This window comes from Branchiostoma floridae, chromosome 6 (assembly GCF_000003815.2).
Source record: "Branchiostoma floridae strain S238N-H82 chromosome 6, Bfl_VNyyK, whole genome shotgun sequence".
Classification (NCBI taxonomy): domain Eukaryota; kingdom Metazoa; phylum Chordata; class Leptocardii; order Amphioxiformes; family Branchiostomatidae; genus Branchiostoma; species Branchiostoma floridae.
The window spans coordinates 18,460,573-18,487,039 of record NC_049984.1 but is presented as its reverse complement, the minus strand read 5'-3'; the positions used below and the strand labels follow the sequence as shown (position 1 = coordinate 18,487,039).

Sequence of the window (26,467 nt, the reverse complement as noted above, 5' to 3'; positions counted from 1 at the left end):
TTTTGAAATTCATAAATCTGTGAAACATTTTGAAGCACAAATTTTGTGGAACACAGCAAAGTTACTGTCAGACAGGTCACACACATACATGTGACCTAGTAGGATCCCTGGTCAATCAGAATTCTATGCTCGTCAGAGGTAGGGTTACTGTACTGTTGATCAAGCATGCTACTACATGATTGACATACAGTTCTACTTGCCATTGACAGGACAGTGCGAGATGACCATGAGCTCCACATCCACCCCAACTCCTGTCTGTACAGGGAAAAGCCTCCAGGCTGGGTCGTGTTTAACGAGGTTCTTCACACATCCAAACAGTTCATGAGAGACGTCACTGTGGTAAGTGACAGATGTCAATCATCTCTTTTCTAATTGAAAACTATGTATTTTGTAAAGTCACATCACTTTGTTTCATTCCTTTGATTTGCTAGATTTTCGAGCTTGAATGCCAGCCATTTTAGCTTTAGCAACCAAGATAGTTTACTGAAGCTAAAAAGACTTCAGACTTATAAGTAAAAGCAAAAGAAGGCTTGGGAGAAGCTGAATATTTTGTGTCAAGACTTCACCTCAGACTGTTTGTATGATATACCAAAGCCAATAGTTACCAGTTGGAGCCAAATTTCATTCATAACTTGAAGAATTCTCATGATCCCCTTCTCCCCTTGTCTGCAGATTGACCCAAGTTGGCTGTATGAGTTAGCACCACACTATTATGAATATGGAACGGTAAGTAATTTTTCATTGATATTTTAAAATCAGCAGTCTATGTTTGTAACTGTTTACCTTAAGTCTTTTGACAACAGCTACTGTACACTTCAACAGTAATTATTATCAGAACTCTCCTCCCTTACTTTACATTATGCCGACCTGAGTTTACTCAATTTTGCAAAAAAAGTGAACAAAGGATTCTTTAATATCCCATTTCCTTGCTCACCCTTTCTTATGACATCTGATCTTTCTTCTACAAATGTCTACAGGAAAGAGAACTAGCTGCTAAAAGAGCCAGGCTGGAATGAGGGTTCAAAGGGTCAACATTTCTTCAACTTTCAACAAAGATCTAAGACAACCTTTCAATAGCTATTGACGGGAAGTTGTCAAGAATGGAAGACTAATTTTTTGTGTTATTTTATATTTTTGTAAGAAAAAAAGAGAAGACAAAGTTATGGGTAGGATATATATTTGTTATGAGTTACATGAGATGCCAGCAATCCCAAATTCAACATACTCTTCATTGTTCCTTTTGTGTGACATCGCTCGATACAGGTGCACTGTTGTCAAAATACCGGAGTCGGACGCTGCAATTGGTGTTATTACAGTTTTTGTTAGAGGACAGCAAATATTCTCAACTTCTGAATAAATTATGTATTTTCTCAGGTGGTTATGACATAAATAAGAAACAACATGGTACAATATCTTCAGATCTATATTTATGTAACTGATATAAATATATGATTATAAAAATCCATTTGCTGCTGGCTGTAGTGAAAATCCTGAGGTCCCCTTGGTTTTGTCTTGTCTTGACTTGATCATTCCCATATTTAAGAACCTTTAGTTGACCTGATCATCTTCTCCATCATATCCCACTCCTCCTTGGACACCTGGAAAAATAGGACATAGTTTAGGCCACATCAATTTACTTCCTTGTTTCTTGAATATTTCAAACTGGAGAAATCTGCTAAACAATCAAGTTGTCAAAGCTCTTTGCACCAAAAATGTACATATTGTGAAATGTCCTCACTGACAATGCAATTTCTATGTGACAAATGAAATGAATAAAGAAGTTGATGATTGAAGACAGTAAACGACTCACTCGTCGAAGCTCGTTGAACATCCCTGCTGCAGTTGGAAGCTCTCCTCCATCAAAGGTCACAACCTGCAGAAACATGATCAACACTCAGTTTTTCATAATAATGTACAAACAGACACTGACTGACAAAGTGCAACAGTAAATTTTAAAGTGATTCCGCTGTTCCTTTTTCCCCTCTTTTTCAATCCTTTAGTCTAATTCCTAATAATTGAGTACTCACAACATACATGTACATGAATATAATTTCCGTCTTCTTTGTGCCTGGGTGATGCACTCAGTGTCTAGTCACTGTATGTCATTCAAGAATCCACCATACAAAACTAGTAGTACAGAACTAGGGGTAACACCATGACATACCTCTCCTGACATCCAGCTGGCATAGTCACTGACCATGTAGGCAGCCAGGTTAGAGAACTCTCCCACCTCCCCCAGCCGGCCTGTCGGGATCCGGGACATGAAGGCCTTCTCAAACCGTCCCGATGGGTCCAACCTGCTGAAGGCCCCCTGTGGATACAGGACACATTTTTTCATACAACTATCAACTCTCTACTTCACTCTCGTTATTTTCTTGGATTGGCAAGCCCCAAAACACATGAATGCCTCTCGGTATAATCTGTTAATTTTCTAATTGGTCCAAAATCTGGTCCACTGATTTTTTCAGTTCTTTTTTTTCCAGACAGGTCCAACAAGAAAAAAACAGTTTTGTAACGGTACCCACCCCTACTGTTTTACTGAGGGCTTCTTTTGTTATCATCTACATATAGACAACCTTTGGGAATCTTAAGAATATAAGATCATACATCCGATCACAATGCTAAAGAAGCAAATCCCATATAAAATATCCCTCTACGGTTTTATAGGGAATCAGATGATATCCACTTACCTTGGTTTTGATTGGTCCTGGTGAAATGGCATTAAACCTCATTCCGTATCGGCCCCACTCTGAAGACAGGGACCTGTGTGGTGCAGAGAGTGGAAAGGTACAGACATGTCAACAATGGACTACAGTATCAAACCTACATACCTGCTGTGGTACTGGTAAATTTCAGCACTACTGGTAGCTAAATATTACCAGCACCGCTCAAATTTAGGTAGTATGCAAATGACATGCAAAAGTGCTGTATCCAGTACATACACTAGTGTAGTTTAGGTGCAGGTAGACATCAGAAATTGCACTTACTGTGTGAGTGCCTCCACCCCAGCTTTTGCTGCAGCGCTGGGCACCACAAACCCAGACCCATGCTGTGTGTATGTGGCAAGGATAGACAGGAAAGCTGCTCCTGTAAGGAAGATGGCACCAAACTCCACTTATTTCATAGCTACAGTACAATATGAACAATGTAAAAACCTTGCAATAAAGGATAACAGGGAAACCTGAAGTTACGAGATAAAAGTACATTTCAATCAAGATTTTATCATGGTTATCTAGATATAATTACCTTGGTTAGCTTGTATGAGTCTCTTGCCAACATCCAGTGTGATATAGGCTGTACCATTCAGCACAATGTCTATGATGGTTTTCCAAGCATTCGGGGACAATCTGAATAAAAACAGATGAAAGAAACAACATTTTAGAAAAGCTAGTATTTAAAGATTTCTGTAAGATTTCATATGCCAAGTGCATTGTTATTGATTTTTATTATTGTAAAATCCACCTTTCTGTTGGTGAGATAAAGTTTCCTGCTGCGTTGTTGATGACCACGTGAGGCAGACCGAACTCTGCAACCAGCGCATCAACCGCTGACGTCACCGCTGCAGGGTCTCTTACGTCAGCCTGAAGGGGCAGCACCGCGTTCCCAGTCTGTCCCGAAATCTCGTCTGCTGTCTTCTGCAACACCTCTAGCTTCCTACATGTACCGGCCAAGAAGGAAACAGAAACATATTTTGAGAGACTAACACCCTAGAATGATGATGATCATTTTACTTGAATGGACTCCTACTTTGCCAATGTTGGGGTTATTTGGGGGTTTCATTATGTACTGGTAGTTGTAGAATCTAGAATCAACACACAATAGCAAGCACTTATGGTGTAGTGGTTGCAGTCTGCTGAATGTTGTCTTGTTTGTGTTGGCCTAAAATGTAGTGTATTTTGATGCTGTAATGTTTTTCCTACTTCCCTGAATACAGTCAAACCTGCATTAGTGACCACCTTTGAATAGTGACCACCTGACCATTGCGGCCACATTTTTTCCTTCTCTTGAATTTTTTCCCATTGACCTAAGCATTAAGAAATAGTCTATAGTAGCCACCTGTCCAACGCAGCCATGGCAACACAATTTCCGATCCCGTGGATACAAAAACACTGCATATTGCGGCCATACTGCTGCCATATTCCACCCTGCGCCGAGTTTTAAAAAGTACTATAGTTTGCGAGGATTTGGAGTTCCTTATACTAGTTATACTTATAGGGTCATTTTGGTGGAAGGTACGTTTGTCTTGAATGTTCGAGTGCAAATCTTTGGCGGGGAATTTACCTACATTGCACATGGCAATATCAATCATTTACCGTAGATTGGACTTAGGCAGTGTCAGTTGAATTTTGAGGCGATCGAGACAATGTTACTTGGTAAGGAAGATCAGCAGGTACTGTAATCATGTGTAACTTAGAACTGCTTGCGGTCAGTTGATCAGCATTTTCATTCACCTGTCTATAGTGGCCATATTTCTCTAGTCCTTTGAGTGGCCGCTATAGACAGTTTGACTGTACATGTACCTTCGAACTGCCCTGCGAACAAGATCCCTACTTTACCTACTGGATATAGCGACCTTTGCCCCAAGGGAGGACAATACGGTCGCCATCCCCTTCCCGAGGCCGGTCCCCCCACCGGTGATGAACGCGACCTTCCCGTTAAACGTCCCCGGGGGCAGCATGGGGTTGCAGAGCGCCGGGTAGAACTTGGACACATCGGGACTGTCAGCTGTTCTCTGGGCTGAGGTGGAAAACCTGGCCTGGCACTGTGGGAAGTCTGACAGTTCTTACTTTTGTCTTTAAACAAAGGTACTGCATACACAATTGCCATCAAAACACTCAGCAGGGTCCTTGCACTTTATAGCATGTACATTATTATGGAAGGACAAACCATTTTAATACTTGGATATGCCATCATTTCGGCAAAAAAATTATGAAGTAGGTGAAAGAGACATGTATCATAATACCACTGTCTCAGATGCTCACTAAAGCTACAAAGTCAACTGATGGTGCCAAAATATAAGCATTTGGATTTGATTCACAAGTTGAATAACTAGTAAATACGTCCACGTCCTTGGCTTTTGTTACATGCAAATATAAGCCAAGGGCGTGGACGTTCCATCCTTGGTACATGGAGGGAGGTTCTGTCAACCTATAAACGTGTGATCTTTTTTTTAAATAAAGAAATAAATCAGCGAGTAAAGAACACCATACACACGTTACTCATAGCGCAATCTGTAACATACTGACCTACAGAACACGTACTCGCTCACTTGGATACAGACTGTAGCAACACCGCCCCCCTCCCCCGAAAAAAAATTATAGGCACGTTTAATCTGTAAACTGGTCACTCGCTCAGCAACAAAACTACTTCCCCGAATTATGGATACCCCAACACCCACTCCATGCCCCGTACAGAACTATCAAACCGACCTGGGCAGCTGTAAGGCCCGTAAACCGGCTCCCGAGTCGCACACCACAGTACAAACGAACCGCCATCTTGTTATGTCACAGAGGTCATGACCTTTCACCTACTTACCTGACAAGGAAGAAAACTTTTTTTCTGGGAAGGTTCTGTAGATGGAAATGCATGAAATGTTTCTGTCTGTTCATCTATAGTTTTATTACCTCCATAAAAAATAGGGGTATAGTTTTTGGTCTGTTAGTGTGCGCTCATCCATGGCAACAACCTCTGGACGGATTGTGATGATATTTAACGTAATGTTAACTTTTAATATGTGTTGTGAACTGGAAGTTCAAGGGCAATGTTTTGCCTCCTGTTGGCGGACTTTCATACTGCAGCATGAGTTCCAGTTTTTGTATCTTTGTCATTATTCTTTGGTCCTGAACATGTTGTGGTCTTGTTGCCAGTGTTTCCTGATCTCCAAGTTAACGTTAGTGACTAGGGAGTTGGCTATCAACGTTTCCCAAATACTTACATCTGAATCCTGTCAGCAATAAAGACAATTTCATCTCCAGTACTTTCGATATCAGCTGTTTTTATTTCATATCAGTTACTCTTCCTTTTTGTTTTCTTAATGTTTCCCACTTTCTCTGGAAAAAACACAAACTTCTATCACAATATATAAACTAGAGTTCCACGAACACATACCTTTGCCAAATAAACCAGGTTTGTTATGTAGAATGATGTCTGTAGACAAATGCGTTACTCATTTCATTTTCTTCATAATTATATGCTTGGAGTTGGTTTATAAAATTTTGGCATTGATTATGTAAATTAGATCCCAAGTTACAATTAATTGATATCAAATTGTATCAAGCATAACTTAAGCTATCAGCATACCAAAAATCATGATGATCCTTTGATCCATTCTTGACTTATTCTCTTTCAAAGTCTTTAATTACACCTCTTACTCTCTTCCCTCTTTCTCAGTTACATATGTGACAACTTTGATGAAAGTACTATAATGGAATGCAGTGGATTTATAAACTTTTCCTCATCAATTATGCAAATTAGCTGTTAATTTGCATAATAAGTATCACATTATATAAGTCTTCACTTAGGCTATCTACATGCCAAAAATCATGACGATCCGTCAACACGTTCACATTTTCTCATTATGCAAATGAGAGCATCATTTGCATGATAAATATGTATTGACATTTCTCTCTTTCTCAGCTACATATGTGACAAGTTTTAAAGTCCTATCATGGAACGTAGTGAATTTATAAAATACCCTCATTAATTATGCAAATTAGCTGTTGATTTGCATAATTGGTATCTCATTATGTTTGTCTTCACTTACGCTACCTACATACCAAAAAACATGATGATCCGTCAACATCTTCATATTTCTCATTAATTATGCAAATGAGGCCATCATTTGCATAATTGATATCTATCGACATTTCTCTCCTTCCCAGCTACATATGTGACAAGTTTGAAAGTCCTATCATGGAATGCAGTGGATTTATAAATTTTCCTCATTAATTATGCAAATTAGCTGTTGATTTGCATAATTAGTATACCATTATGTAAGTCATCACTCATTCTATCTACATACCAAACATCATGACGATCCGTCAACACGTTGTAGAGTTACTCTCGTCCAAAGTTTGAAAGGAAACCGGCGCCTGCAGTTCCAAAAAAGCCGCTAGGGGGCCCAAACTCACAGCACTTACTCTCTGCCTCGGGGGCTATCTACCACTCAAAAATCATGATCACAGCATGTCCAGAACAGGAGATATCAAAAATTGAGGTTCTGCTGCAGTACCTTAGCAAGCCGCTAGGGGGCCCATTATCAAACTTGACCTTCGTTTTCCCGACCCCTACCCACCTACCAAATATTATCGGGATTCATCCAAGACTTCTTGAGTTATGCTGTTAACACACACACAGACACACACACAGACACACAGACTCACAAGCCCAAAACATAACCTTAGCCATTCTGGCAAAGGTAACAAACACGTGAAGCTCATATTTTGCCATTCTACCATACAATAGTCCTAGGCAATACACAAAACATACTATGTAGTATACTACACAATACTAGTATTCAAGTTCATTGTCTGATACTATGCTACTGATTTGTGCCCAGTAGATGGATCAATCTATACAAAACATGGAATGAAAAACAACAGCTTTTATTGGGAGATCTCTACCAACCAAAAATGTTCCTTTTTCAAATATCGAGATGCAGATCTAACAGCTTCTACATCTCTGGAAAATTCGCAGTCCTAAGTTACAAGATTTCCTCTGAATACATATATAAGTACCGGTACTTCATACTGTAACTGTATGTAGCTTCTGTCCTTTTCATCACTGCCAGTGGAAGATAAGCTTTACAGTTCGGTTAATCATCATCAAACTTTTTTTAAGTATAGGAATACACTTCCATTCCGAGCTCATATGTACAAATGTACAAATAAACATACCGAGATAGTTAATTTGTACATTTCTCAACAAGCTGAAATACAAGGATAAGGTCACTCAGATTAAATGGGACAAATGAGTGAAGAGGAAAATTAAATGAATCCACTTCTGTCACATGATTTTATACACAAGACTTCAGCAACGTGTAGTCATTCCCTGACAAAGACTGGATTTGAATACTAATATATGAAGATATGGGTGCTAGTAAGTCAATTCTTGCAAGTGTTGGCTCTGAACATAACTCTCTCATCACAGATGAACTTCCATGTGATTGGACAATGACATTTATTTAGGAGGGTTTTAGGTAGCTCCTGTCTCCGTCCGGGTACCTCTGTCGGAATCGGTCAACCATCTCAGGGTCCACCAAGTGTACTCCGTCCAGCTGGTTACCGAGGGTTACCCTGGAAAACATGGATGATGGTTAGACAATGCAAGTAAACATTTTTTGTTACAGATTGCATGATGATGATATTAGTGGCCTATATTGGTAAGGATATTTGACTCTCCCCACCCAGATACCAAACAGCATCTTAATACATTCACCTGTTCTTAAGTTATGCTGACCACAAACATCTGGGAACACAAACAAGTAAGCAAACACACAAAGAGACACACACACACAAACAGACATGCCAAAAACTACGGTAAATGCAGAAACTTTGCGATTATCGCTTCACTGTGAACTCAAAGCCACCACAAACGTTTCCATTCTGCTGGCAACACACATGGGGCAAACACTCATCTTCATGTTACCATGAGCTTAAGTCCCCGCAAACTTAAATGCATTTACAGTATACCTCCATTTTTCATGGAGGTTATGAGAATAGGAGTTGGCATTCATGATTCATGTGCATTGACCAAAAATAGGGCCAAAGTAACAAAAGGTAAAGTTGTACATCTGTACTAACCAGTTTGGCTGAACATTGTGCATCCTGCCAAACAGCTCAATCTTCCTGCGACCGGGGGCGAGGCGCTCAATGATGCCGTACACTTCATCAGGCTTGTGGCTGGTCTCACGTACCTGTTCAGCAACACAACAAGTGTTACTGAGTACCGGTAATGTTTTTTTTTTAAAACAATTTGTATGGCAGCCTTAAAAAGGCATCTTCTAACAAGAAACACCTGTTCCACCATACCTTCAACTGTATTTTGGAGAATCGTAATAAAAAAAATAAAAAAAAATTGTTGTGCAGTGTACACTGATTATCTGTAAATTGTTTTTATCCTTCAATTCTCTAAAAGTACCATGCTAAACTTTCTTCCAACACAAAAGTACACAGGGATCAAATTCGTCACCTTCTTCAGGATTAAAACTGGATACAATTCAGGTTCATCAGTATTGATCTTGAAGAAGGCAACAGTGGTCATTGAAAATTCAATCTGTGTATACCTTTGTATTGGAAGAAAGTTTAGCATTGTACTGTATACTATGATTACTACCAACACAGATGAGCTTCTATGATAAGTTTTGTTGATTCTTGATCTTGAGTAAATTCAAGATCCTGACAACTTCCTCAACCTGCTCACAGCTTTATATTGTGTCAAACTCTAGAAATAACTTAGTGAGGCTAGCTTCCTTACCTCAGCAACAATGACATCAGCATCCAGTCCTCTGTTGGTCCAGAATGGGGTGCCTTTTGCCCCAACCTGCCAGTAAACAAAAAGAAGAAAGATCAACAGAAAAACAAAGCCCAAGGTGCCAAATTAGTGCCAATTAATGCTGGCACAATTTCATAGTGAGTTTAGGGTGTGGTCACATGGTGAATCCACATTAATTTTCATGTGATAGAATGTGTCATTAAAAATGCAGCTTTCTGGAGATGGAAAAAGTGATTATAGATCCTTGTGAACAGTTGTTTTTGTCATAGCCTTACTGTAAGTGCTAAGAGAGCATTGTGGGACAAATGTGACTGCCCCTTCAGCCTTCTTTTATAAGTAAGATTTTCCTAGTGTAACGGAAAGTATTGATGGAGCGCTGGAGCGTAGCAAACTTGTATGTTATCTCGAATGGGGTTCTAGAACCAACAGAACTTAACCTGTGTCTTCTTGAAATAAAAATGTAGTTACGTTCTGGCTGTCCTAAAATTCATATGTGTGTCTTCATGTCTCCATTTGGTCTTATGTTATCGTAACATTGTACTGTCTTGTACTCACCAGGCAGTGTTCCTTGCCGTGGTTGAGCCAGTGCCCGGTGCGGCCTGTCCGGATGATCCGCTGCAGCTGGTTAGTCTTAACCCAAATCAGCTCATCCACCCTCTCATACCTGTGGTTGGGCAGATAGCAAGACAAACTGTATGTGTTCCTCTTCCTATTGAAGCGACCGCTATCGTTGTATTAAGATCATTCTGTCACTTCTGTACATAGATTCATCAGAATGGCAGTTCAATTGGCCGTACAATCCACCATACAATGAGTCCATTCCTTCTACCTTAAAACTCATGACTGGTGTGAAAAATTATAGTACACTGGTGAATCAGTACAATCAGTACTTACCCCCAAAGTTTGAGACACTCCCGTCCCAGTTCCATGGCCCTGTAACGGTAACAGAAGGGACGCTTTAGTGTCACTTACATCAAGGTATATGTAGACACATAGATTAACTAGTAAGGCCTAAATGTTGTGTTTCCTGTTTCCCTACCTACTCTGGAAAATAAAAGATAACCCCTACCTACCGACCCTAGCTTTTTAAGGACTGAAAAAGGAAACACAACATTTTTTTCCAAGGCCTAAGAAGATTAAATAAGAAGAAATATGAGAATTATTTTATACTTCAAAAAAAAGTTCCAATCTCACCTGCCAGTGACCCAAAGGAAGATGTAACCCTCATCCTGAATGGCTGAAACATTCAGGGTCCTCATCTCATCATCTGTCATGGTGCCGTAGGGCAAGTCCATGTGGATGTCCCAGGGGGGGTCAGCCATTACCACCGAAAACTTCCCCAAAACCTCCATGTCAATGCGGCGGATATCGCACTGGACCCACTGTTTTGATAGAGAAAAACATGCTAACAATTTGATCCAACATGAGAAATCTGATACTTTGCATTGGTATTGTTACTTATTTGAAAACTGGGCTTCAGTAAAAATATCAGAAAAATGGCATGATTTACCTGTGATGGATACAGGATATGTGCTGAGTTCTTGGGCTTGACAGCCTTTGCTAGAGCAACTTTTTGCTCCTGGTCCAGTTTAGCATCTCCCTCTGGGAACTCTATCTCATAGTGGACATACTGGAGGGTGAAATACATGATACATATATTTATCAACACAGATCACTCTGAAGTTTTCGCAAATTAATCATTGTTCTGTAAACATTAAGGTACACTGCAAGACCGATACACAAAATGGTTGACAATAAAAAATGTGATCTTAACTCACATAACACCAGGTTGGATGTGTACACTTCAAGACTTCTTCTGGGTTAGAAAAACTGACAAGGAGTAGTTACCTTGCATGTGTCCATGTGGAAACATGTATTGAGGAAGGAACAGTCCCCAAGAGATTCTGAAAACATACAATTATCAAAATTTATGATCTTTCTTATTATATCTAATAAATCATAAATCAATTTGATTTTGGATTTCAAAAGAAAATCCTGAATGGGAAGATTATGTCTTACGAAATCAACCAGTGATAGCAAAATACATAACTACAAACACATTTTGTCCAGTCAGAACAGATCTAGAGAACTTACCATCAGTGTGGTCCTTGATGATTTTCTTGAAATGGAGCTGAGGACAAAAAGTAAAACAGGTTCAGGTTCAGTTCAATAAAACAAGAGATATTTATAAATAAGCACACTATGAATTTTGTACCCTTTTTATAATTTCTACATTATCAAATCTATTGTCAGTTTGAAAGATAGTAAAAGATATCAATATATATAAGCTGAACTACTGTAGTTTTCATATACCTTGTTGCAGGCATGGTTTGCCCTTCTTTCCTTTCTGCACTCCTCCTTTGTGCCGTGTGGACAGAACTCCTGTACCTGCGCACCTACAGAAGGCAAAAACATCTGCTTATTGTAGGGTTATTCAATTTTGCATGGGAGCTTATGAGAAACATTCTTTTGAAACACAAACGTGTTGTTTGATTGATGTGTATTGTGTGGGTGCATTATATGTTTGCATTGTGTAGTATGTGTATTGTGTGCGTGCATTGTGTATATGTATTGTGTTTGTGTATTGTGTATCATAACCACATTTGACATTAATTTGATGATTATAACGTACCTCCTTGTGACTTGAACTTTTCGACCAATGACTGCTCCTGAAAGATGGACAATATTCAGTGTTAGTTTATCTATTTCACTACGAAGACAAACTTTGGGCAGTTTTTGATGTGTCCTTGGGGAAAATCCCAAAACATAATAGTGATGAATAGCAAAATACAGCATTAGGAAATTGATGTAAAATCAACTCTTATTTTCATCTTTAGAAAACAAGTCTCCAAACAAAGAGGGTAGCTTACCTTTGCAGTGGGCTTACTTAGAAGATCGAATATCTCTTCTCCCATCTCTTTTGTCTAAATGAGCAACAAAAACAAACCAGTGAATGTTGCATACATGCTGGAAGATAGCACTGGTAACTAAACAGAAAGTACTGGTAAGAAACTTCTATCACTGTCACTGTATGTATGTATGTGACAAAATTCATGTGAGGATTGTTAAGTCATACTTTTGGAATAACTTATGAATAAACTGAATTACTAAAGCATATAGAGATTGAAACAATCCCAATGCCTACATAATGATATCTTATAAAATATGCTTCAGATACTCATACACATGTAAGTAAGTTCATTGTGTGTATGTGTGTATGTAAACAGAAAGAAGAGTTTGTACCTCTTGTTCCTTTATGGTTGGCATAGACAGGAGGCTCTGGAATATACAGACAACAAAAATGACACGAGGTAATATTTCAAACTAGAAAAATGGTGCCCTAAACATTGCAACATACTATCTACATAGAATCAAAATACAGGTCAAGTTACCAATAGTTGCTTGTAACTCACCTCGATACTGTCATCGCCCAAGTCTTCCTTCTTCTTACTCACTGTTTTGGTCACACGCTCCTCTGGTGCAGGGGAATCTCTGCAACATTTATTACAATTATAATTTCTAATTCTACTCAGAAATTCAATTTTATTCAATTACAGTATGCTAACGATGTTACTAGTACTGTAAATGCAGACATTTTCACGATGGTTTTATGTTTTTGCTTGGCCAATTCACCATGAACTTAAAACCACCACAAACATTTTTCCATGGCAGTAATTATAAGACACTGCAGTGCATGGTATTACCGCGGACTAAATACCGCCGTAAACAGTTCTTTTTCCTACTACCACGAAATCCCCGCGAATTTAAATGCATTTACATTTATGCATTGATGTCAAAAGCAGAAATGCCATATACTAGCTTTAAGTTGGGAACACTCACGTTTCTCTTTTTCTCTTCACACCAACACCTGATTTTTCTGAGACCTCCGCCCCCGACTGTAGCAGCTCATTACACATGGCTTTCAGCTGTGGTGGTGGCACATAGATTAAACAGGAGTCAGAATCTTTGCCATACAAAACTTGTCAAAATGAGACTATCTACCATCAAACAGCAATGGAGGACATGGCCTGAACTGCTTCATAGCTATCAATGGTTGGAGGAAAATTGGGCACGGAAAGATTTTAGATAGAACAGTGCATTAGGGTCTGCATCACAATGGCACAAGCTATATGGTATATTTAGTCAAGTCCATAGAGCGAGCTAAATTAGTTAAAGTCCTTCCTGCACCAGGTCACAGGGTGGCTCCCATCTCAAATTCGATAGCCCTTGGGCCACACAACTTTTGTGCAATCACAACAGCAGTGGGCTAGTTGACTGGTAGTGGTGTGTACGTATTCAACTACCATATCGTCTTCCAAATGCTGTGTGCTAAGCAGAGAAAGCAGTATGTACCATTTTTAAAGGCCTTGGTATGACTCACGCTAATTTAAAACATTCTTTTCACTTGATCATTGCACTGGTAATTAGATATACTACATTGTAAATACATTCTCATTTCAGTTAAAAGAATCTCTGACCTTGGAATGGTCCAGTTCTGTCACAACTATGCAAGATGTCCCAGCATCTGTTACACTGCTTTTTATCCTGAAATAAAGAAGAAAAAAAGTGAATTACAATCAAAAGTTAGCCTGACAAAAAAGGCAAGTCATAATATAGCAAAGAAATACAATTATACATGTATAGTATTGCAGTGAACTCTAAAGTTGCAAGGTTCTAACAAGACATACACTATCAACTCCTGTGCTGCAAATTTCTGTAGTAGGCTCTCCACACATGCTTGTGAAACATCCTTCTCTAGATCCTAAGGAATGAACCAGAGAAGAAAAAACAAGTCAAAACACATCCTACAACTGTGAACAATGCATGGGCGAATGAGGTTGATGAAACTTCAATGAATGTCCCAGCTTTATACTCTCCGAGCAGAGGTTGGTGGGGGCAGATTGTGACCTTAATGCCCCCTATCTGTCCGCTGGGGGGAGTGCAGACAGAAAACAGGGCATATACACTAATACAGCCTTTACAGGGCATATTCAGACTTACATCGAATACTAGTATCCTGGCCACAGGATTAAGCAATGGCATTGTGCTTTATAGGCATACACTGTAATCCGACATAGTGCACACAATATCAAATGAAAAGCCTGTATGATAAGAATGCCACCATTTTCCCTGCTAACTTTTGCTTCGTTAGAGAATACCAGCCTGTACCTTTGCCACCCTGCCCTGTAGAATGCTGGAATCTGTGGGTATGGTCATGTCCTGGTCGTTCAGACAGGCCAGCAGCTTTTTCTCCACATCAGGGTCGATGTTGGTGACGTCCTCTGCCTTGGGGGTTGGTGCTGGCGGCTGTGGGGTGGGGCTGCTGCTCCGGGAGCTGGGCTTGGAGTCACTACTGGGCCCTGCCACCAGGCCCTCTGGTCAAACATACAGACATGGGGGGATCGTATCATCATCATGGACAACTTATCATGATTTTTTTTATTACGCTACTGGGCCCTGCCACCAGGCCCTCTGGTAAAACATACAGACGTGGGGGGATCGTATCATCATCATGGACAACTTATTATGACTTTTTTAAAATTACGTTATCGCCAAACAGTTTTGATGTGTATCAGTATCACTACATCAGTTCACACTTAATCATATTTTTTCCTATGAAAGGTGAGTGCTCGAAACTTCAGTGATAAGTTTAAAGGCGCCCAGAGCAGTTTTTAGTGCATTAAAATTGGGGATATTCTGGATGAGACAATCGGTACGGTATTGACATTCACTTCACCATTCTAGCACATTTGTGTCATTATTTCGTACTTTCAGCGTTTAAAAGGATGCACAAACATGCCGCAAACGGACCCCTTTGATTTATTATATCCTACAATAAATCAGCACAGGATCGAGCCACTAACGGTTTCCCGTCGGTACTTTTCGGAGATTTTTCGAACACATGAGGTCACCGAGAAAATTGAATCTGATTCGCCCGTTCGCAAATTGAAACTTTATTCGAACAAGTGACGACATCTCCGGAAGCGTTCGGGATTCATCGGTCATGTTCGCGTGCGTTCCACAAATTTGAAATAATGGCACGTGCAGCGCTCAGATTTTTAATGACTTCTCACCAATCAACGACGTATCATCTTTGCTCAATAAAGGTCGATATGCAATAAGATAGTGTTATTCAAGCTTACTGTGTGTAAAAATGACTTGAAAATTGAATTTGAAAAGACTAAAAAAACTGCTCTGGGCGCCTTTAACGTTACATCTTACCTCACAGAAAATTATGACTGGGCAGTCACAGGGCACAAATGATTTAGATGCAGTATATCTCACCATTCGAGTTAAAGAGTGGGTCTAAAGGAACCATTTATGTATGATAGCCCATTTATGGTTGTTGCTACATGACTTATAATAACGTTATTAACAGTAGACATTTTGATCTAGAGATGGCAATGGATCTGACAAAATTCTACTAACGAGATGGGGGGGGGGGGGCATCCAGCTACATCATCATCAGTAGTTTTAGTTCAGCTACCACTATTTATTGCAATTACACAATACCACCGTCAATCTCACTAACACAGCAAAATATAGCTACTGCATACATACATACAGGAAGACGTCGGTGCTTATGTTCTTGTCTAAAAACGAAATACATTTTTATACGTTTGGCTTTCAATTTCAGTCTCACCGATATCCAGACCGAGTCCCTGTCGCCTGCGGCGCTGTAGCCGCTCCCTGAGACTCTCCTGGCTCTTCCTGTGAGCTTGGATACTGCTCCATGTATCTGACATGCTGTCTGAGTGTCAACTCACGGCTTAGAATCAGTCTGTTGGGGGTGAAAAATGAACAAATCTATCGCTCCTTTTTCGACTTTTCACATGCAAGCCGCCATTTTGATTTAGACTGTTCCACTGTCGGGGGAGGGAGGTACTAGGTGCGCTAGCTGTGGTTTGATAACGTTTCACTTTCAGCTTTTGCCTAACTCATCGACCAAAGGGTCCTTGGATTTTTCATGGACGTTAACTTGCATAGAATTTATATTACGTCCCTGGATTTATTTGGCTATATCACAACACAGTTTTGTTCATACTTGTTAGGTTTACAAATAATGCTATTAATAGCAGGGAATTACTGAAGACAGGTTACTAAACGTTCGTAGTCTATAGCTATCTCATATAGTACCTACATGTAACGACTTCCTTATTGTTACCGACAATAATTTGGATACAGGGGTTGACAGCCCCTGGCTAATTGAAGTCACAAATAGCAACATAATCATGATAATGAGCTTCTGGGGGTCACAATTTTGTTTCCAGGTCGTCTTGGCAGCTTCCATAATTGTTTTACTACATTTTTCTGCACTTCTTTCTAGGTATAGCACTTGGACCATAATGGCCCACCTGGCACAAATCTTCACAATAGGACTAAGTGTCGATGCATACTTACACAGCATTTAACAGGCAGAGGAAACATTACTGGCCATACATGTTTCTTTTAGGAAGTGCCATTTCCCAACATGTTTCTAACATGGGTTCCACATGTGGCTGTCAATGTTTGAATAAGTCAGATGGTAATGGGTATTGATCATAACTGGAGAATGTATAGGTACAATTACAAAACCAGGGGCATCTAGGTGATCTCAGTAAGGTGTAACGTTACCTTGCATTTATGATAGATCAACTTATACTACTTCATAAGTCTGTTCTATTCTGGGCACAGCAAGGAAAATACACAAACATAAAACCAACAAAGATCAACATTTCAAATCAAACAATCTTTATTGCTTCCAGAAACTACACTCGGTTCAGCATACATAGAATACAGAATCCAAGATTGTTGTGTTGTTATACTACTAGGTTCTGAGGTTAAATACAGACGTACAGGCACTTTTACCTGATCTACAGGGAAAGGAACCAGGGCTTACATCAACTGGTGCTTTTTTTCCTTCAAAATGTGTACTTTTCTACTGGCCAATAGTGTATATTCTGTAAATGTGCTTCAAATTTTTCCAATGTGAGCTGCTAATACCGATGAAAACCCTGGTTACAAAATACTACTGACAAAAAAAATTGTGACCGGTACAAAATCAAGTGATGCACTTTTATCACAAAATCAAGTGATTCACCTTAAGAGAAATAACTGGCACGGATTGACCACAGACACAGTAATACTTCATAACAAAACTGAAGACATGAACATTGGAACCACTTCCTTTATCTTAATTTCTGTCAACAGTTTCTCAATCCACAATTTACATTGCACTCTCTGAAGTGTGTCAAATACACTTCGGAACATCCGCGATCGGAACATCCGCGATCAGTACAACATACATAGGACAAAAACCATAGTATACAAAATAAAGTTTGGCTTTCTGTTTAATATACATCAGTCTCCACGCTATGGAGAACTTTTACTCGTAGTTGTTTCTCTTCTATTTACAATAAATACATCAAACTTCTTAAGTCCACCACAAAAATAGACCACTGTCACAACAACTGACACGGCATTCATTGGTATGTATATACAAATGGGGTGTCTAATGCTACTTATGTAGCATGACTACGGCATCAATTGTATTTACATGGGGTGTTACTTGGTAGGTTTTAGAACATCTCGTCCTAGCGCACAAAATCACGCAGGCTAGTGTTTTTAATACTTCATAAGACTATGAACCAACACTAGAATAATATTTGATATACAGCAGATGAATTAACGGATATAGACCATCTGTTTATGTACAACAACATAACAGAAGCCATGCTTTTAAAGAGTGCTACATAATAGGTGCTTTCTTCTGAGCTGGCCACTGCTGGGCTCCTGTCTTCTTCCGAGACACCTCTGCCACTAATTCTTCATGAGAACTTCAGTCACTGTGGAGGAATAAAAGAAAACATCACATACCATGGCAGCACAAGGGAGATATTATACTGGTTATACAGGTTAGGTGTGACAGTATACTGCTTATACAGGTTAGGTGTGACAGGTCAACAAAGGGCAGTTAGACCAGCTATTGAGATACAGACAGCAACTACTAGTATATGAAGTGCCAATTTTGACATGAGAATTTCTATCTACCAATAGAAATTAGAAGCAACTAAACAGCCAAACATTCTAAAGTTGTGATGGTGACGCAACAAACTTCTAAACTACGTTGTGTGCAAGTGAAAACATGACTGATTACAAATTCTAAAATATTTTCCATGAAATACAAACATAATGTGAATACAGAAATAGTCTGCTAGTTAGACTTAGAGCATATTATTAATTCCTATCTGAAGAAAATTTCTTTCCTGCACCTACTAAAGCTCAACATGAATGGAAGGCACCCGTGGGCAGAACAAGTGTTAGTGACACACAATGAAGACACTAAATTACAAGGACATAACACATACTTCTGTGCCTGACACAACATGACATCTACATGTACTAGTCACCATGCTACATGATATGGAATGGAATTCATACTAGTCTGCACCTATTCACCTGTGGTACCACCAAGTATATCTAAAATATTGAGGATTTGCATACTACAACATAGATCAGGGCTGCAATATGTGCCATTGTCATACAAAGTGCCACAGTGAGTATAATCTTAGCACACTAAAGACAAGGAACACATTTTTGTACCATCTTCTATTGTGTATCCGGGCTGAATGGATTGAGACAATGCAGTGTCATCTACTGTTTGTAACGCTGAGATGATGTCGTGGAGTCTGGTCTCCTCGTCCTGGGGTTGTTGCTGCTGAGGATCCACTATCGGGGCTGGAGGGAGAAGCAAGTGGTGAGTAAACCACACCTGGCGACAGGGATTGTCTGCAGCAGTACAAGGTGAACCCCCCAAAAACATGTACCCAAACAACATGTGAGAACTACAACACTTGTATGGCTGCATTCTAACCTCTGTCATAAGTAAGCATGCTCCCAGTAGTCAGTTGATCAAACAAACTAAAAAAATTTGGTTGCTAACAGCTTTTAATCCATTGCTATCCACTGTGGTTATGGGCCGTGAGTGAGTTTTTGATTTTGAACTTCAGTAAAATGCTTTACTATTGTCTACACTTACAAAAAAAGAGGCTAAAGAACCTGGGAGCATCCCATAACTAAATAACATCACAAATTAGACAAGGTCAGAGAAATGTCTGCCTGTAAAGAAGCAAAGTATGGTCATTATGAATACATTTTCCCGAATCAGCTTACAATGCTACAAATACTATGAATATGATAATGTTGGATAGCCCCCTATTGTTGTGACCCTGAAACTTGACAAAAGCTGATCAAATCATGCTTAGGTACAATTGCTCAACTAAAATGGTTTTGATTAAATGGGAAGAAATTGTTGATTAGAGTCAAGTATTACTATAACAAATTTTGCAGATGTCATCAGAGTCTTGCTGCTATGAAATGCACAAAATGGCGGTAATATCTGAAGACCAGTGGCTTTATCTAACTTGTAAAATACGAAATGGGAACATTGAGAGCAGAAAGTTGGCTGCAACTCAAGATTTCTTCAAAACATTTGAGTTAGTAGGAAAGAAATCTAGATCAGGTATCAAGTATAAAATCACTAGTTGTCAGCTGGTTCTACATCTTACACCTTGTGCTGTAACATTCCCACAACTCAACCTTTAGGAATAAGAGCCTATATTCATTAGGCAGTTCATTTCTGTCTACAGCAATGTTTTAAAACCTAACAATCCTATTATCCCGATACCCCGCCACTCTTTCTATCTTCTTTAAGCTACAGGTACATAACGCCCTTGTCTTTCGTGTGTTGTGGGTAAACTCACCTAGAAAAAAGTCACAATGCCACTGCCAGTTTTCTGCTGTGGCGGCAACCATCGGGCTTGAATTACGGTAGTCACGAGACAACTCACCCAGATCGAAGAGCCCCTGTGCAGTCTGCTGGGCTGTGTCCTCTGCGTTAGCTGGGGGCAGGAGCATGGTCACGTCCTCTTGGTTCAGCCCAGAATGGGTCACCACGCTGCCGATCGGAGCCCCGGCCACGGGGAGGGGCGTGTTGGTAGGCTCACGAACAGCTTGCTCGGCCATGGCTGCCAAGAGGAATATCAAGTTTAGCATCTTTGCATGAGATGATATAACTTACATATGTTAGTTGATAACTACGTTAGCTTTAACAGACATTTTGGACTTGAAATGCTCAGAGTAGAGAAAAGAAGTTTGCTTACCTCGGAGCTGTTGCTCAAAGGAGCAGGACTCAGGCTGCTGAAGGCCTGTTTCAGTTTTGAGCGGCAGAACAGCTGTGGAGAGGTGGGAAAGCACATATTAGACAGTGGTCACAACTGGGTGTCTGTGTGGAGTGTGTTTAGTGAATGCCTGCGCAGCCCTCTACCACCAGCCCACCTCTGCATGGGCATTACATAACCTCACGTTAGCCCTACATCTGGGTCAAACGTATGGCTCACATGCAACATACATACAGGTATGCAGTATGGCTCTATCCTGTTTTCTCTTTTCTTCTCATTGTTCTTGTACAACTCAAAAGGACTTGCTCTTGTGGAAACGTAAAACAAGGCATTCCCAGAACAGCAGTCCTCATGCTTGTAGGAAATTATAAAAAAATCAAAAGGGTTCCTAATCATATACACCAAAAATGGAATCCGCCTCATGCAAGCAGTAATGGGCCACGACGGAAGACTACATAAACTCTGTGTCAGTGTAGAAACATGCAGAATCGCTTCCCCCACGAACGCGCCGATCGTAACTCCCACAGCAAGCTGGAAAACAAAGGGTGAGGTGCAACCTGGTGCAAAGTAAATGGGGGCAGCAGCATTCCGTTCCCTGAAATGTAAGTGTGGTGAGGTGCAGGGAACCTTGTTTGACGAACTGTAAGGAGAGAAACAAACCAACTACTACTTATTTCCCTCCCAGCCACAAATCCCCCCTTACAACCAAAAACCTGTCACATCTTTTGCACACAGCGGCCCACATGAAATTTCTACGAGTGTTAGTGCGGCAAGCAGGATGAGGTATCTGAAAATGTCCTTACAGTTCATTAAACAAGATTTCAAGTGCATGTTAAAACAACACTCCTGCATCTACTATCAGTACTGGAAAAAAGTAAAGGTCTACATGGAATTTTGGACTTGCATTTCATCTCAATCTTTTCACTTGCATACTTGAACAATCATTTGTACTTTTTTTTGCAAGGCAATTTTTTTTTCTTGTTGTTCTGAGGATGAGACCTTAAAAGAAACTAGTGCCTTACATCATAGCCAAAGGGAAGTCAAATCAAAATCAAACCAGAATCATTCCAGAGGAAAGGAATTACCTCAAAATGAAGCAAACTAAATGTATCGACTATCCCACACTGATCCTCACTACAGTGTGAAATCTTTCCCAGGTGATACGACAAGTAGAGCAAGTGTCACTGTCTCCCGAAGAGCTGCCATTACAATAGAACTTCTTGCTTGACCTAGCTGAAAGAGAAACAGAGGGCTGCTGCGCTGCTAGGTTCCCCATACACACGGTCATCGTCTTCTTGCGCCAACACAGCCCCTTCAACCTACAAAACAGCACCCAATGGCGGCGGGAAGTGACACTTGCCCACAGAATCAGCCTGGAAAGGATTTCCCCGTGCCTCCATTGTATAAGTCTACTGGCCTGGGTCATATGACCTTAGCTAGACCTGGCTAACATTATCGGGGGACTACACCTTCAAACACGAAGGCAAAAAATGTTCCTCGCTCGCTAAGCTGTCATGACATGTATGTATATAACAGCAATACAAGGAAGGCACCGGTACTGTAGTGACTCAATAAGGAAAAAATGAAACACTAACTGTTCACCCGCTTTTACGTGTTTACCGACACACGAGGGTTAACAGGAACGTTTCCCCTGTTAACGTGTCTACGAACGTCTGAGTGACATGAGACCTCGTTGGTAGTCTATGGAGAAAGGGAACAGGTGATGAACTGAACCCACCCCACACATGCAAAAACCCTGGGGCCCGCCATTTCCCTCCCTCAAGTCCCCTGGGTTAGACTTAGAACAAGCCAAAAGGCATGGGACAGAACAATGAACATGTGGGGCCCCAATGGCATGGCACTGGAGCAGTTTTTTCTTTGTAGACTCACAAGGTGAAAGAAAGCACTTCATTTTCAGAACCATGTGATATCTAGGTAAGCTGTGTCTTTTTCAATAACTTTTTGGAGTATTTCATTTTGTAGATGCTTGTCAGATCAGCCGAGAAAATATGTCTGAAACACAGTTTTTGCTGAATCTGGATGTAATACAACCTTTTTCATTGTAAATTTTCTGCTCTGGTATTTCTCATGTTGATAAGTTTTTAAAATTGGAATTTCTTTTGTAGCTGCTTTCCAAGCAGGTAGAAGTTTTGCCAGTATCAAACTCAAATGCTGGTGCCAGAAAGGTAAAAAGGAAACTGCGATCTCGACCATTGTTCGTGACCCCACTACGTGCTCGTAGGTTAGGTTTGCAAAACAAATTCCTCCGCATGCCATGCCATGAACATTGGAAACAACATGGTCACAAGAAAGGTGAACATGCAAGTTTGGTTGCAGCTCAGTTCAGCTGCATTTTAGTTTGTACACATCACATTATCTTTTCTCTATTAGTCTATTTAAGTCTCTTTTCATTTAGATATAAGTAACACTGTCAAATTTTGATAGATATGATAAATAATGCTGTCAGATTTTGGTAGATATGGCAAAAATGTATTAAATTCCCGCAAGTTCACCTTCCTTAGAACATGCAACAATGCTGGGCAGGTATGTTACAACATGCATGCCCATATCAACAATAGACACAAATGAATGGACTCCACAACAAGTGGAGCAAAGAGTTAACATTTTACCACAAGAATGGGATATGTTCTTTTTTAGAAAAATTAACTATTTTGAATGGAATAAGAATGGCATCTTAGCTAGTGCTTGAAAGAGTCCATTCATTTGTGATACAGGACAAATGACATGAAATGCATTCTGTTTAGGTGTCTTCTACTGGATGGGGAAATAACTGATTTCTACAACTATCTCATCAGGAATGATTTGTACTTTTGTTTTGTTGGGTATTCCATGAAACATGGAGTTTCCCTTACAGAGACATCTCTGTTCAACAAGACCAGGAATTGACATTGATTACTCATTAATTTGGCACAAGTTGCAGGAAAGAAAAGCTTCCTGTAACTTTCCCCCATAGTCACCCACAAAGTGGATGGTATTTCCAGTTCTGAGGCTTCTTGTCCCTTCCCCTTTGTCTATAACATCCCTACAAATAGTGTGAGGAAATGGGACAAACAAAACTGCATCTATGCAGCCAGGTAGAAAAAAATTATCCATCGGAAAACAGTACAGTCGGACCACACCAATTTGATTTCCTGTTCTTCAGGGTTGGCATATTTTGTAACTAAATCCCAACCATTGTTTAACTTGATACAAAGTACTAATAAAGGTTGAATGCAAAAAGCTTTTTCACCAAATTAACAATTTCAGCCTAAGTAGGCATTTTGAAAACAAATTTGAAAGTTTATATGCATCTAGTTTACAGAATTTTATGAATCACATGTACAGGGCCAAACTGTTGACAATAGACCAACTTTATGGACCTGATAAACAAATACCTTGTTTAGCAAGAGGTAATGACAGAAAAACGGAACAAATTGCTTGCCGATTTGTAAACTACCTGATGAACAAGTGATCAAAACTGGTGCACCCCTTTTCGAAGCCTTTCCAGAAATGGAATACCAGGGACCAGAGGGTTGGTTCATCCCCAAAATGTAGAAGACACCTCAATGTTGTGGAAAACCCTCCACCGCCAGCTCCTTCAAAACTGTCCCCAAGGCATCCCACAGTCAAGGTACCAACAGAGATTCCTCAAACGACAATGAATCTCCTTTATACACAACATTTCAGATGCTGGAATCGTTCTTGTACTCTTTAATAATAAATATCACCAATGTGTTTAGGCCCCTCAGGGGGAAAAAAAAGAAAAGAGCTTGCTCAAGACTCATCTGTTTCTGAAATGTCACAACAGCAACAAGTGTCTGATCAAAACTGGCGTGAAAACAAGAGTTTTGAGGCAAGAGGTCCAAAAGGGTAGGATATTAAATATAAAATCGAAAAAGAACTTAATGATAACTGTGTTAATGACATAATTAGTGAACAAATAGTGATCAGTTTGGGAGATGAGTCTTGAGCCACTGGTGTCATTTCTCTGGAACATGCCAAACTCTTTCAATCGGAACCAAGACACCAGCGAACAGAGAATGTATCTTGTCTGTGGGTGGGCGCAAGGGGAGACAAAAACCTGCGTAGACATGGAAATGAGGTTACCAGGTGGCTTCACGGTTGGCAGGGGCGTGTAGCTGAAAGTGTGGGGCTCGCTGGTCTTGCCACCAGCACACACCACAACCTGAACAGCCACTGCCTCTTTCACATCCTCCGTTTGGTACGGTGGAACGGTACAGATCAGATGTGTCTGGAAAAGAGAAAAGGACAGCATATTCATTTACTGTTTTGGCTCAAAAAGCAATGAAACAGGGATGGTGAAAGACACTGGGGATTTTGGAAAATCTAAGCAACTTTCCTGAGCAGTACATCTTGACACTGGATTCATGTAGATTTATAATCTGAACATGCTTCTTCCAAAATCATGGTTCTGTTATAACTTGTTTTGAAGTTCATTTTGCATGACCAGTGTTACATGTACAATCCAATGCACCATCTGGTTCAAATGTATTCCCATATTTCAAGCTCCATTACTCTAATGGGTAGGGTAAGTGTAATTCCCTTTTGTTACAGCAGGACAGCTCACGAAATGGATGTCCCCTTTATCACGGGAAATTGAATTGTATTGATTTTTTGCTCACCTGGTGGAAATATTCCTTGTCAATTTCTGCCTCTGCCTCCCAAATCAACTGGCAATCTAAGTAGAAGAAAAAAGAACATTATCAATTTCAAGCAGAATACACAAGCAACTTTTAAGTTTAGACATAAATTTCAATTCTAAGCAAAACATCTTTGTGTGAGACTGGTCACAGATACTGTGGTGCACCTTTTACAATATTCTCTGATATTTCTATAATACTAGTTCTCACGAGGCATGAAGTATGACAAGTACCTTCAGAAATCTCCTGAAACTTGACCTGTGTCCCCTTGATGAAGTTCTTGCCGATGATGAACATCTCTTCTCCACCAGCGACAGTACAGGATGACAGGCTCTTCTTCAGGATCTCTGGCTGACCAGTGGGCTGAGCTGTTCAAGGAACAAAAAATCATCAGCACTACTCAAAAAGCGATAAGAAAAGTCAGATAATGCCCTAACTGTTACAAAGAGTTTTCTGAAAGCTGTTACAGAGGAAAAACAAAGATGAAAAACTAATACAAAAAATGTTCTAGCATATTTGGCATACTACTAAATCTCACGACAATGGAGCCAATGCTAAAACTTATGACATAGTGCTTGGAATGAGAAAGAAGTAACAGCATATGCAGTACAAGTAAAGCAGAGGTGGAAAACCTTAATTACTTCATTGGTGATGCAAGATTACTGACAAACGCAAACACTGGATTAGCTACAAAACCTCATGTGTTCTAGGAAGGGAATGGCTTCACACATAAAAGATAAAGAAAAACAAGGTGTCAAAATTTGGATCAAAAATAAAATGTGGGGCTTAAAAAGACTTCACAACATTTAAGAAAGCCAATGATTAGCGTTGTGAGTGCTAAAAATGAGTACAACTTTCATTGACAAACATCAGAATGCCTGATCATACCTAAGTTTTATACAAGGCTTAACTGATGATCAAGGAAATCAAGAAAATACTTATGTATAAAAAACAAATTGACATAGAAACAATACTAAAAAAAGTTCAAAAACACTAAGTAACTCTTTTAACTAACCAGCTGAAAAACACAGCACATTGAAAGCCATGGTTAATTTTGCATTCCACATTGCACTGTCAAAAAACATAGTGCACAGTGCTTCATAATACATTCCTTTCAGGATATAATTATCACTTGAGAAGGAGCTGTATTTATTC

General features: G+C 39.9%; 4 protein-coding genes across 5 annotated transcripts in view; 1 reads left to right on the top strand and 3 right to left on the bottom strand.

Annotated features, from left to right (window-relative positions):
- The window catches only part of LOC118417609 (probable ATP-dependent RNA helicase DHX35), a 13,312-nt gene extending 12,164 nt beyond the window's left edge, over window positions 1-1,148 (top strand). Inside the window, exons 28-30 of the mRNA XM_035823215.1 lie at window positions 210-339; window positions 673-726; window positions 978-1,148. Of these exons, the coding sequence (XP_035679108.1) occupies window positions 210-339; window positions 673-726; window positions 978-1,016 (223 nt within the window). The 3' untranslated portion in view covers window positions 1,017-1,148. The remainder of the gene's footprint in view (window positions 1-209; window positions 340-672; window positions 727-977) is intronic.
- A 12-nt stretch (window positions 1,149-1,160) lies between these two features.
- Window positions 1,161-5,564, bottom strand: LOC118417612 (2,4-dienoyl-CoA reductase, mitochondrial-like). Its single transcript, XM_035823217.1, has 9 exons — window positions 5,430-5,564; window positions 4,557-4,762; window positions 3,463-3,654; window positions 3,247-3,347; window positions 2,988-3,087; window positions 2,691-2,763; window positions 2,165-2,311; window positions 1,811-1,873; window positions 1,161-1,598 (listed from the first exon to the last, which is right to left on the bottom strand). The coding sequence occupies exons 1-9, from the start codon at window positions 5,493-5,495 to the stop codon at window positions 1,539-1,541; spliced, it is 1,008 nt and encodes a 335-aa protein (XP_035679110.1). The 5' UTR covers window positions 5,496-5,564; the 3' UTR covers window positions 1,161-1,538.
- Window positions 5,565-7,583: 2,019 nt separating this feature from the next.
- Window positions 7,584-16,379, bottom strand: LOC118417847 (N6-adenosine-methyltransferase subunit METTL3-like). 2 transcript variants are annotated; one of them, XM_035823595.1, is made up of 19 exons: window positions 16,136-16,379; window positions 14,656-14,867; window positions 14,181-14,254; window positions 13,971-14,037; window positions 13,333-13,418; window positions 12,906-12,984; window positions 12,736-12,771; window positions 12,363-12,416; window positions 12,125-12,161; window positions 11,806-11,888; window positions 11,587-11,623; window positions 11,341-11,396; window positions 11,003-11,122; window positions 10,687-10,874; window positions 10,387-10,425; window positions 10,048-10,156; window positions 9,475-9,540; window positions 8,802-8,914; window positions 7,584-8,294 (listed from the first exon to the last, which is right to left on the bottom strand). In XM_035823595.1, exons 1-19 carry the CDS (start codon window positions 16,236-16,238, stop codon window positions 8,183-8,185), a joined length of 1,671 nt encoding a protein of 556 aa, XP_035679488.1. In that variant the 5' UTR covers window positions 16,239-16,379; the 3' UTR covers window positions 7,584-8,182. The 2 variants fall into 2 exon arrangements, with proteins under 2 accessions (XP_035679488.1, XP_035679489.1); XM_035823596.1 differs by having other exon boundaries at window positions 14,662-14,867.
- An 823-nt stretch (window positions 16,380-17,202) lies between these two features.
- Window positions 17,203-26,467, bottom strand: part of LOC118418168 (nuclear factor of activated T-cells 5-like) — a 17,440-nt gene continuing 8,175 nt past the window's right edge. Inside the window, 7 exon segments of the mRNA XM_035824004.1 lie at window positions 17,203-18,317; window positions 19,075-19,209; window positions 20,235-20,498; window positions 20,634-20,705; window positions 24,759-24,903; window positions 25,295-25,350; window positions 25,546-25,682. Of these exon segments, the coding sequence (XP_035679897.1) occupies window positions 18,292-18,317; window positions 19,075-19,209; window positions 20,235-20,498; window positions 20,634-20,705; window positions 24,759-24,903; window positions 25,295-25,350; window positions 25,546-25,682 (835 nt within the window). The 3' untranslated portion in view covers window positions 17,203-18,291.

Coding starts and splice junctions, on each gene's coding strand:
- LOC118417612 (XM_035823217.1), bottom strand. CDS start 5,495: ATGGCGGTTCGTTTGTACTGTGGTGTGCGACTCGGGAGCCGGTTTACG. Junction 2,764..2,987: donor GGGGTGGAGGCACTCACACA/GTAAGTGCAATT, acceptor TGCACCACACAG/GTCCCTGTCTTCAGAGTGGG. Junction 2,312..2,690: donor CAGGACCAATCAAAACCAAG/GTAAGTGGATAT, acceptor CTGTATCCACAG/GGGGCCTTCAGCAGGTTGGA.
- LOC118417847 (XM_035823595.1), bottom strand. CDS start 16,238: ATGTCAGATACATGGAGCAGTATCCAAGCTCACAGGAAGAGCCAGGAG. Junction 14,255..14,655: donor GCAGGGTGGCAAAGGTACAG/GCTGGTATTCTC, acceptor TTCATTCCTTAG/GATCTAGAGAAGGATGTTTC. Junction 12,772..12,905: donor TGGGCGATGACAGTATCGAG/GTGAGTTACAAG, acceptor TGTATATTCCAG/AGCCTCCTGTCTATGCCAAC.